At 42.5% G+C, this 13,233-nt stretch overlaps 1 protein-coding gene across 1 annotated transcript in view; it reads left to right on the forward strand.

Moving 5' to 3' along the window:
• Positions 1–3,779: 3,779 nt before the first annotated feature.
• Positions 3,780–13,233, forward strand: part of LOC139385152 (copine-7-like) — a 37,490-nt gene continuing 28,036 nt past the window's right edge. The window contains exon 1 of the mRNA XM_071130235.1: positions 3,780–3,953. Coding sequence (XP_070986336.1) covers positions 3,780–3,953 — 174 coding nt within the window. The remainder of the gene's footprint in view (positions 3,954–13,233) is intronic.

A 13,233-nucleotide genomic window follows, 5' to 3' on the forward strand; every position in this document is an offset into this window, starting at 1 on the left:
AAAGCTTCTCTTGTAATCAACACCAGAGCCCGGAGGATGTATTGCCACCAATGATGTTTCCCTCTTCAGAGAACATTTGGAGAGGAATTGCTACCTTATTAAGCAGTGGGAGCAGGCATATAGTGTACTTGAATTATTTTACCCAGCCTATTGTCATCCAAGTGAGAAGGCAGAAAGGATATCTGCTGTAGGTGGGACCCCCACCACTTATAATTGCTACAGTTAAGTGCTTTGAAAGGAAAACGTACAACTCTGAATACACTTCATTGCCGGCTGGAAAGCTATCATGTTATATAATCTTTAGCCAGTTTTAGTGAGTTCACAAAAATGATATAGGCCTTGTGGGTGGGCTGAAAAAGGCTTCATATGAAGAGAACGGGTAGTGTGTAAGTGTGGGTGTCAAATTATTTTAAAACCTGCCCAACACTTGTTGATATTCAGATCATTATAGCATTAGCTATAGCCCTTTCATTGTTATTAAATAGTCTTAAACATGCTGTTGTGTGTGTGTGTGTGTGTGTGTGCAAGAGAGGGTGGCAGAGGTAGTGGAAGGGTGAGAGAGTATGAGACATTGCCTGTTATTTATAAGAGTAGCACCGACTGCGATTCATCTCCATTGTTTCTCCATTAGAGCTCAGTGTCACTTAGGGTCCTTAGCTGTCTGGCCAGCCACATCAGGGCGCTCACACACACAACTTGTTGTGCCATCACCTGAGGATCTGTCTAATTCAATCTCTGCTGTCTGGCTGTCAAGTGTCTCCTGTGTTTCCTGGGGTTGTAATTATTGAGCTCCGTGAAAGACAGCAGTCATTTCAGTGATACGAAAAGTCATATCTAGCCACTGGGAGTAATGTAGTTACATTGTGTCACACTAATAGACCTATTACTGGAGGGAGAAACTATGTATCTCTTGATGCAATCGAGTGAATATTTTTGGGTGGATTGCAGACAGTTATTTTGCCTTTAAACTGAGCAGATATGATCTGGCAACAAGGTACAGTGTTTGCAGTGTTTGATACACAGATATAAGCCAGCAATACAAATGGGGGGGGGGGGGGGTCACATTGTATGTGGACAGTATAATATGTATAATAATATGTAATATGTATAATATGTAGCCCATTAGTGTTGAGGAAAACATTTGTGGTTGTATATGTGTAATCTGTATGCTTGTAATTGTCTGTTGGTCACTGTGGCTGTGTTTTTTATTTGATCTATAGCAGATTAAATCAAAAGGATAATCAACAAATGCATAAATGTTCTGGTGGTCAACTTTAGCTAAGGCTCACGGGAAAATGAGCAGAAAGGTGAGACGATTAGAGTGGAACAGCCGCCAAAATAGTGTTCGTGTATCACTATTGTGAACCGCTGTCGCACCTCTACGTCTCCCTCCAGCGGATTCTGGGGACATTGCGAATTTTATCGGTGTGGTTTGGAAGATCCACTCCCTCGCTCCGCTATCACACACCCCTTGCCTCTCCCCCCTTCCCTCCACTGTTCCTGAGTTTCGGAAAATCAAGCAGTGTGTTGAAGGAAAGGTAACAACAAGTGTAAATCCAGGGGACCACGACAGGTAGGAACAAGCAGCAAGAGTTTGGATGTATTATTTTGAAGCATATGATGCAAGTGTCTAAATGATTGAGGTAATCGAACATAATAATGTTATTGCAGAGTATTTTTTTTATTTTTGTACGTTTATGTTGTATTGTTATATCATTCACAGTGAAATGCTTGGATTCATTCAGAGGCTGTGGAGGTGCATCGATAAACGACCAGTTTAGCCAGTAATGTAGATCAGTTTATATCTATTTTGTGATGATAATTGAATGAATAAGCCAGCCGCGCTTCTCTTTGTCACCCTCAACAAATCATGCTATAGTTATCGTATGAAATTATTTAGGTTGAGACCAAAGTTGAGAACAAAATCTTTATGAGTCGCTTAGTTGGATAGAAGTCATGTCAATTACAATTGTACAAGTCTTGAGTAGTCATTTATCAAGCTTAGCTGTCTATAACTGACTGTCTACCAGATATAGCACAGATATATATATATATACTAGATAGACACATTATATTTGAAATGTACATGCTACGCACGGTTTAACATGACCATGGAGGGGTGTGTGCCCATGTAGTTGTTGGTTCATTGGTCAGACAACAGGTTGTAGACATATTGCTGATCAATAAAAGGTTATGAGAATCTCTTTTCCACATTTTCGTTTTTATCTGTAACATTTATAGATCAGCACTTATTTTTTGCATTTATTTTCCACCATCATGTTATGTCATTGCAGTATATAAACAAATACTTATAAGAACATGGAACCAACTGAAAGTTAGAAGTGTTGGGCAGATTATTTCGAACTAATTACAACTCTCGGTTATTGGTTGTTTTATAGTAGCCAATAATATCAATATGTGTTCTATTTTATGAGTCATATGGAGCCCTTATCATTTGTTCTTATTGTTTCTAACTACCTCGTCAAACACTTATGATTGCTGCCAAGGGCGCCTGATCTAATGTGACATAATTGCTTCAACCGAGCCTCACCCCACTGGAGAGCAGCAGTCGAGTGACTGAAGGTCGCTGTCCATTAGCGGTGGTGCTGAAATAGGGCAATGTGGATTCTTGCGCCTGGGCAGGCTTTGTCACTATTATATATTTTTTTACTGAGTAGCAATTCACCTGTTATTATTCAATCACCTTCATAGCATACATCATATGCAAACTTCTTCCTGTCTGAACTTGGATTCTGATAATATTTATTTGGGTACCTATAATTCGCTCCTTTTAAGATTAGGATGATGTTAAGGTTCAATAGCATTTTGTTTGTGGATATATGGTATTTTGCAAATACTTAAATACAGTGCAGTCGTCAACGCAATTTTTTTATATGTTTTATATATGTATTCACACTATGAGGTTGGAATAATACTGTTGACATTTTGAAAATTATTATGCCTTTTAATACAAAAGCTGTTTGAAAAGACCACCTGAAATGTCAACCTATTTTGGTGAGATTGAATGTTTTGGTCTGCCTGGTGACATCACCAGGCAGTAAATTAGCACAATAAGAAAGACAGTTCCAAATCTCTTTGCCAATAACATCTAGTTTTCAGTTTTCCCCATTCAGACCACTCCCAGACAGTCGTAGAAAAAATTATTGCTTTAGAAATGGCTCTTGGCTAAGAAGCTATTTTTGATAATTTTAATTGAATACAATCATAGTAAGGTACTTTATTGTTACTCAGAAATTATTTGATATTGAGATAAAAACAGCTGCATTGGACCTTTAATGAGTGTTTTCTTTACATAGATACAGTACCTGCGTGGACTTTGAAGAGAAGGATGATCGGGACCATACCCTTTTTTAACCCGTTTCTGATGCTCATGGACAACTTTCTCATGAAGAACACATGAAAACACATTTTGGCTGATCCTGAATTGTGACTCTCCACAGCTTTCTGGTCATCTAATCAAGACTCCCCAGCCTCCATCCAGCTCAGCCCACGTTGTCTGTTATCGCTGCAGAAATTAAATTACACCTGCCTTCATCTCATATACAGACCTCTGCAAGAACTCTTTTCCCTTTTGTAACATTCTCTACCAAGTCCAAGGATCCATTCTTCTCTTCTATGTATCTAACTCTGTGAGATTTCAGTGCCTCGTTCGGCTTGAATCCCTTAGCCATCCCTAGTAGTTCCCATTACTCTGAGCTCTCAGTAGCACCCACCATCTCTTGCTCCTTACTGGTTGACACCTCGGGTCCTGAGCCAGGATGAATGACATCCAGGATGCTACCTCCCCAGGGGCCGCCCTTGGTGGCCCTGTCGCCTGCGTCTCCAAAGTGGAGCTGCGCGTCGCCTGCAAGGCCCTGCTGGACCGAGACACACTGAACAAGTCTGATCCATGTGTCATACTCATGGTGCAGAACCAGGGACAGTGGACAGAGGTGAGTACCCCCCCATCCCCTGAATGTCCCCAACCTACTGGCCTGGTAAAGTCTTAACTAACATGGTTCACTCCATAATGTACTGATGGTATGAACAATAAGTAATGGATGTTGATGCTAAAACAACTAAGCTCGTAAAGCTCAAACCCCAGTAATGAGCTGCATAAGTATCTCTATGATGTTGACATGTTACATTGGGTAGTATAAGCCCAGTTTATTAAAATAACAATGATTCCGTGTCTGACAGAGTTGGATAGCATGAGGTGAACCAGAGTGAGTGCTTGTTTCTACTGAATGGAAGGCATTGTCACCTAGCAGGATATGGACGGCACAGTGGGAGGGGCAGCCCTCTCTCCCTGCCCTCCATTTCTCCATATCAAAGCTGAGCCACGTTTGGAGGATTTACGTTTAAGTGTTATCTGGAAGGCAGTGGTGTCTTGAAAACAGGACTGAGATTTTTAGGAGTGAGCTGTTTGTGTGAACGTGTCAGACTGAAGGATGAAATCTTAATCCTGCTTCCATTATCCCAACAGCTGGGCAGTGCACCAGATCACAGAGAACAAAGTAGAGCCAGGGAGAAGTGACATGTCTGGTGCTGGCTTGGTGGTATTGCTGCCGTCTTTTCTTTTGAAATGGATTCTGATTTATAGAGTAGCTACCTGTGTCACGTTCTGACCATCGTTCGTGTGTGTTTTCCTTGTTTTAGTGTTGGTCAGGACGTGAGCTGGGTGGGCATTCTATGTTGGATGTCTTGTTTGTCTATTTTTATGTCTGGCCTGATATGGTTCTCAATCAGAGGCAGGTGTTAGTCATTGTCTCTGATTGGGAACCATATTTAGGTAGCCTGGGTTTCACTGTGTGTTTGTGGGTGATTGTCCTTAGTATCATGATGTCCTTGTTCTGTGTTAGTTTACACAAGTATAGGCTGTTTCGGTTTTCGTTACGTTTATTGTTTTGGTAGTGTTTGTATTTAGATTTAGATTTAGACTCTCCTTCTCACCAAGAAAACCGTTACAACCTGAAACTGAATTGGAATTCTCAAACAGATCACCAAGAACATTGTTCATAAGAGGAGGGAGGGGGACAGGAAATCTTATTTTCCTTTTCACGCTCCTTCCTCTACTCTCCTTATCTCTTTCTCACAATCTCTTTCTACGTTGCAGATCATAGTTTCTTGTCTGTCTTGGAATTACACTGGTACACTATCTGTAATATGAGCTGGGGGTGTGTGAGCTATGAATAGCATATTTCCCATGATGCAGTAGTCCATTATAGTGCCCACACTGATATTCTGTGTATCTATAAGGCTGTTTGAATTATAGGTGGTTGTTAAAGAAATCCATATTTGTTCCTTCATTCCACTGCATTCCCATATGAGATGGGATAATTTGAGATGGGATTCCAGCCTGGCACTGCTGATTTATGTTGATATGAATCCGTGGTAGTAAGCACAGAGGCCTACACTTCCCATTCCCTTGTTAATTAAGCCATGCATTAGGGGCAAAATATGTTAACAAAGTGGAGGACCATAAGAGTGTCTGTAATGGTATGTAGCGATGCTTGTTGTAAGTGTATATACTGAGTGTACAAAAGTTGTAAAATGTTTAATTCCATGTATTACAAACATGGCACAAACATGGCACTCATTCCAGACCTGCCAGTGGTGCTATAGATCATAGGAAAAAAACTAAAACAGGACAGAAAGGGAGAGTCTTCTAATTACTATATTGTAACAAAACAGATATCACCAATCTAAAAAAGTGTTGGCAATATATCATATACACTGAATGTAGGAAACATTAACCTGTACGGGATCGGTCCCCCCCACGGGACGGTTGAGCTAACGTGTGCTAATGTGATTAGCATGATGTTTTAAGTAACAAGAACATTTCCCAGGACATAGACATATCTGATATAGGCATGAAGCTTAAATTCTTGCTAATCTAACTGCACTGTCCAATTTACAGTAGCTATTATCGTGAAAGAATATCATGCTATTGTTTTGAGGAGAGTGCACAGTTATGAATTTGAAAATGTATTAATAAACCAATTGGGCACATTTTGGCAGTCTTGATACAACATTTTGAACAGAAATACAATGGTTCATTGGATCAGTCTAAAGCTTTGCACATACACTGCTGCCATCTGTTGGCCAAAATCGAAATAGCACACCCTGTAGAGTCCATGCCCTGAAGAATTGAGGCTGTTCTGAGGGCAAAAGGGGGTGCAACTCAATATTAGCAAGTTGTTACTAATGTTCCTAATTTCTTGTACATGTTGCAATTATGCCCCAATGTATTTTCCTCTCCTCCAGGCATTGCCAGATAATGATTAACAAGTGACAATGCCAAATTGTAGTGTGTTGAGATGGGAAGCATTTATTGAGGCCCAGTTAATGGTTATGAATGAGAAGTGTGTTCCGAGGCATTGTCAATAATGAAGCTTGGCTAATCAATTTGTCGCTGTGGTAATGCAATAAAACAACATTTCATGAGGAAATTATCCTGGGTTCTCTGCAAGCGGAGCATTTGTGTAGTTTACATAACTCCCCTAAACTCCCCTAAATTCAGCTCGAGCATTAGGAGGTGATATAATAATAACCATATCATCCATGTCAGTGGAGAATTAAATTTGTTACAGCAAAACAAATCCCACAAAACAAGAATTCTGAAATGTGAGTCTGTCAAGCCCAGTCAATACTGAATGTCAGTGTGCAAGAAGAATTGAGAAATAGGGGAGGAGAGAGAGAGAGAGAGAGAGGGTGAGAGAAATACTGCATCCCTGCTATCTACTGTTTGCAATGGTCTGTTTCCTCTTTGACCTAAACAAAAATATATATAACTCTCACAACAGCTTTGGCTCGCTGTTCTTTGAGGGCTGCCTTTAGTTCTTTGAGTTACACACTGTTACAGTAACTACATTCAAATGACTTTAATCCCTGGTGTGCTAGCTATTCATTAGCTGTGTGTCACAGACATACAAATATGCACACACACACACACACACACACACACACACACACACACACACACACACACACACACACACACCACTCAGAACTTTGTGGTATCTGTCCATCAGCTTTAGGAGATTGGGAAGACGCTTAATTTGCGAATTAAGCAAGAGGAACAAGACAATATTGTGTTTTATTGTCAAGGATGTAAGTGGTAGTTCATCAATGTAGTCCATGCAGTGCGTTGAATTAGATTATTTTTTGGCCTGAATCTTCCAGGCAGCATTACTCACTGCTACACTATATATACAAAAGTATGTGGACACCCCTTCAAATTAGTGAATTTGGCTATTTCAGGGGTATGAAATCCATAGACTAACATTGGCAGTACAATGGCCTTCTGAAGAGCTCAGTGACATTCAACGTGGCACTGCCATAGGATGCCACCATTCCAACAAGTCAGTTTGTCAAATTCCTGCCCTGCTAGAGCTGCCCTGGTCAACTGTAAGTGCTGTTATTGTGAAGTGGAAACCTCAGAGTGCTGAAGCACGTAATGATTGTCTGTCCTCGGTTGACACACTCACTACCAAATTTCAAACTTCCTCTGGAAGTAACTTCAGCACAAGAACTGTTCGTTGGGAGCTTCACAAAATGGGTTTCCATGGCTGAGCAGCCTATGATCACCATGAGCAATGCCAAGCGTAGGCTGGAGTGGTGTAAAGCTCGCCGCCATTGGACTCTGGAGCAGTGGAAACGTGTTCTCTGGAGTGATGAATCACGCTTCACCATCTGGCAGTCTGATAGACAAATCTGGATTTGGCGGATGCCAGGAGAAAGCTACCTGACCGAATGCATAGTGCCAACTGTAAAGTTTGGTGGAGGAGGAATAATGGTATGTTTTCCATGGTTCAGGCTAGACCCTTTAGTTCCAGTGATGGGAAATCTTAATGCTATAGCATACAATGACATTCTAGATGATTCTATTCTTCCAACTTTGTGGAAACAGTTTGGGGAAGGCCCGTTCCTGTTTCAGCATAACAAGGCCCCCGTGCACAAAGTGAGGGCCATACAGAAGTGGTTTGTCAAAATCAGTGGGGAAGAACTTGACTAGCCTGCACAGAGCCCTGACCTCAACCCTATCAAACACCTTTGGGATGAATTGGAACGCAGACTGCGAGCCAGGCCTGATCACCTAACATCAGTGCCTGACCTCACTAATGCTTTTGTGGCTGAATGGAAGCAAGTCCCTGCAACAATGTTCCCAGAAGAGTGGAGGCTGTTATAGCAGCAGAGGGGGGACCAACTCCATATTAATCAAATAAAATAAAATAAAATGTATTTATATAGCCCTTCGTACATCAGCTGATATCTCAAAGTGCTGTACAGAAACCCAGCCTAAAACCCCAAACAGCAAGCAATGCAGGTGTAGAAGCACAGTGGCTAGGAAAAACTCACTAGCAAGGCCAAAACCTAGGAAGAAACCTAGAGAGGAATCAGGCTATGTGGGGTGGCCAGTCCTCTTCTGGCTGTGCCGGGTGGAGATTATAACAGAACATGCCCAAGATTTTGGAATGAGATGTTTGACAAGCAGCTGTCCACATACTTTTGGTCATGTAGTGTATCTTATCAAAAAGTGGTGCGTGGTTAAAATCACTGGTGAAGCCAAGCCGGGGGGAAAAAAAGCCATATTACAACCTATGTGTTGTGATAATTGCGTTGTTTGCTCTATAACCTGTTAGTTCACATGCCTTGCAACTGTGATATATGGGCCAAAGGCTGAGACAATAAGAAGACACAGTGGCAGGACAAATTCAACCACACCTTTGTTTCATCACAAAACCGGAGAGCAACATCTGTTCGGTGAAGTCCACAAAGCATATTGCATGTAACAAACAGTTACATGACCTACAGCATGGTCAAGAAAGTTCATGTTTCTGACATTTTCAGACTACTAAACAACTACAATTTTCAACCACAGAGATACTGCATGTCGCAAAGAATGTAGGAGCTGCCGCCACTATTCCAGCACCATTTTCAATTTCAACATTTCAACATCATCAAATCACCTATGCATAGTCTAATACAGTGACAACTAAAATATACCAAAAACTATTTTGTCCAATCAATGTAAGTTACACATTATGTGGCTGTCCATGGTTCTGATTTATTTGTGTGTGTGTGTGTTGGTGAAAGTATAAAATAACATGTTGACTCACCCTACTTGTAGAGAAACACCAATGCCACCCTCCCTTTCATGATGACAAAATGGTCTATGACTATCATACAGTACAGTCTTATTTTGTTGTTGTCCTAGGCTACCTGGCTAAAATAATTGCTCGCTAGCCCAACTTCCTTTCATGGGCAATGTTAGCCTTCTACATGTTGAAATTCCATCCTCTCAGTCCAGGGTCACAATGTAGTTTATTTTTGGATCAGAATTGCCTTTATAATCATTGGCCAGGACGGAGAACTAAGTAAAACCACAAGTCCAAATCCCTATCTCCATCCATGGCTAATTTAGGAAAGGGACAATTTTAGCTAGCTAGCCACCAGAGGACAACAACAAAATGAGATGCAACAATTCAAGTTGTTTCAATAGATGCCGTATTTCTCTATGATAGGACTGAAGTCAAATCCAAACTGGCTTCCCTTGACACTTTATTTTGGTACGCCAGGAACATTCACAGTTGAGCTCAATGCTGATTGGCTATTATTTTATACTTTTTTAATCAAGGGAGGCCAAATGGTTGCTAGCTTCCCTTGCATTCAATGCTACGGGCAGCAGCAATATTGTACTCTTTATGACCAGACCCCATCAGATAGATGGCCTACACATAGAGACAGAGGGGCGTTGTTTCTCTCGCTCGGGTGTCTTCTCAGGTAAGATAAATTCAGCCTCTTGCGAATTGAAAGACAATTATGAAAACACAGACACGTAAGATACGTTATTTTATGTTTTTTCCTGATAAATGATTTGGGAAAACCTGGCTTCCCTTGGCATCCATCAATACATGCCACTGATCTTAACCATCTTAACCAGTGCTGTTGATATACAGTGGCTGGAGCATGTTTGTCGATGTAGAAGCCACTTCATGGTTTTACTAAAGATTGTTTTGCTGAATTCTGAGAGCTGTGTCAAGATAGTTGGGCTGTGGAAGAGGCTCTTGAATGAACACTCCCTTGTGATATGTGTTGCACTGCTCTGTATTTCAGTCTTTGGTGGCCCACTCCTTTGCTCTCAAATCCATCTGAACAGGTACGCAACATTGTCATGCAAATCATTTGCTCATCATGCCAAAGGCTGAGAAAGAGCGAGTAGCTAAATCGACACACATCTTGCTTCTCGCTCTCTCCTGCCGAACGAATGCAGCGCATTTATATTTATTCATTTTATACAATATACTGCCCATGTTAACACATTTATATACAATATTCTGCCACCAGCCAGCCGTCGTCCCCCAGCCAATCGCGCACACGTGTCGGGTGTGCAGACGAAAGAGTCGCCGACAAAGGAAGGCTTCTGCAGACTTCACTGTAAAATATAACGCGGTGCTTCAATGGACACAAGGACAAACCCTCAGAACTTTTTTAGTTGACGATGTGATTATACTTATTTTATCAAAGTTAGGTATCACGAAATCGACTCACATTTTTCCTCTCTGAATACCTGTAGCGGTTTTGCATTCTAATGTTTGTCACTGATACAACTTTCCCTGTACGAAAATTACTTAATTAGATTCCTATTTTCTCTGTTGTGTAAAAAAAAACGTCAAATCATGACATCAGTTATCTTAAGGTCGGAAAGTCGTAGCTCTAGAAAGATACCTGAGTTTCCGACTTGGAATTCCGTGTTCAAAAATATTTTTCCCAGTTGGAGCTAGTTATTTTTTTTCAGAGTTCCCAGTTGTTTTGAACGTGGCATTACACCCCTACTCTTACGATAAGTGCCATGGAATTTTTTTATGCCCACAGAGAGTCAGGACACCCGTTTAAAATCCAATCTGAAAGATCCTACGCAGGGCAATGTCTCCTTCACTGCTCTGGGGCATAGAGCACTACAGTGAGGGTGTCAAACAGTTGGATATAAGAGCAACGTCAACTCACCAACATTACGACCAGGAATACGACTTTCCCAAAGCGGATCCTCTGTTTGGTCCACCACCCAGGACAATGGATCGGATCCCAGACCCAAAACAACGGCGCCGCAGAAGGGGCAGACATAGCGGTCTTCTTGTCAGGCTCCGTAGACGGGCACATCCGCACCGCTCCCGAGCATACTACTCGCCAACGTCCAGTCTCTTGACAACCAGGTAGACGAAATCCGAGCAAGGGTTGCCTTCCAGAGAAACATCAGAGATTGTAACGTTCTTCGTTTCACGGAAACATGGCTTACTCGGGATACATTATCAGAGTCGGAGCAGCCACCTGGTTTCTTCACGCATCTCGCCGACAGAAACAAATGTCTCTCTGGTAAGAAGAGGAGCGGGGGTGTATGCCTTATGCAGTGTGATCATAACATACAGGAACTCAAGTCTTTTTGTTCACCTGACCTAGAATTCCTTACAATCAAATGCCGACCGCATTATCTACCAAGAGAATTCTCTTCGATCATAATCACAGTCGTGTATATCCTCGACGGCCCTGAAAGAACTTCATTGGACTCTATGTAAACTGGAAACCACATATCCTGAGGCTACATTTATTGTAGCTGGGGATTTTAACAAGGCTAATCTGAAAACAAGGCTCCCTAAATTTTATCAGCATATCGAATGCGCGACCCGGGCTGGCAAAACCCTGGATCATTGTTATTCTAACTTCCGTGACGCATACAATGCCCTCCGCTGCCCTCCTTTCGGAAAATCTGACCACGACTCCATTTTGTTGCTCCCAACCTATAGACCGAAACTTAAACAGGAAACGCCCGTGCTCAGGTCTGTTCAACGCTGGTCCGACCAATCGGATTCCATGCTTCAAGATTGCTTCAATCACGTGGACTGGGATATGTTCCACATAGCGTCGGACAATAACATTGATGAATACGCTGATTCTGTGAGCAAGTTTATTAGTAAGGGCATCGGTGATGTTGTACCCACAGCGTCTATTCAAACCTTCCCCAACCAGAAACCGTGGATTGATGGCAGCATTCGTGCAAAACTGAAAGAGCGAACCACTGCTTTTAATCAGGGAAAGGTGACCGGAAACATGACCTAATACAAACAGTGTAGCTATTCCCTCCGCAAGGCAATCAAACAAGCTAAGCGGCAGTATAGAGACAAAGTAGAGTCCCAATTCAACGGCTCAGACACGAGAGGTATGTGGCAGGGTCTACAGTCAATCACGGACTACAAAAAGAAAACCAGCCCCATCGCAGACCAGGATGTCTTGCTCCCAGACAGACTAAACAACTTATTTTGCTCGATTTGAGGACAATACAGTGCCACCGACACGGCCCACTAGCAAAACCTGCAGGCTCTCCTTCACTGCAGCCAATGTGAGTAAAACATTTAAACGTGTTAACCCTCGCAAGGCTGCCGGCCCAGATGGCATCCCTAGCCGCGTCCTCAGAGCATGCGCAGACCAGCTGGCTGGTGTGTTTACGAACATAATCAATCCTTATCCCAGTATGCTGTTCCAAAATGTTTCAAGAAGGCCACCATTGTTCCTGTTCCCAAGAAAGCTAAGGTAACTGAGCTAAACGACTACCGCCCCGTAGCACTCACTCCCGTCATCATGAAGTGCTTTGAGAAACTAGTCAAGGACCATATCACCTCCACCCTACCTGACACCCTAGACCCACTCCAATTTGCTTACTGCCCCAATAGGTCCACAGACGACGCAATCACAATCACACTGCACACTGCCCTAACCCATCTGGACTTGAAGAATACCTATGTGAGAATGCTGTTCATCGACTACAGCTCAGCATTTAACAACATAGTACCCTCCAAATTCATCATTAAGCTCGAGACCCTGGGTCTCGACCCCGCCCTGTGCAACTGGGTCCTGGACTTCCTGAAGGGCCGACCCCAGGTGGTGAGGGTAGGAAACAACATCTCCACCCCGCTGATCCTCAACACTAGGGCCCCACAAGGGTGCGTTCTCAGCCCTCTCCTGTATTCCCTGTTCACCCATGACTGTGTGGCCATGCACGCCTCCAACTCAATCATCAAGTTTGCAGACGACCATACAGTGGTAGGCTTGATTACCAACAATGACGAGACGGCCTACAGGGAGGTGGTGAGTGTGGTGTTAGGAAAATAACCTCACACTCAATGTCAACAAAACAAAGGAGATGATCGTGGACTTGAAGAAACAGCAGAGGGAGCA

Source organism: Oncorhynchus clarkii, chromosome 26 (assembly GCF_045791955.1).
Source record: "Oncorhynchus clarkii lewisi isolate Uvic-CL-2024 chromosome 26, UVic_Ocla_1.0, whole genome shotgun sequence".
Lineage (NCBI taxonomy): Eukaryota > Metazoa > Chordata > Actinopteri > Salmoniformes > Salmonidae > Oncorhynchus > Oncorhynchus clarkii.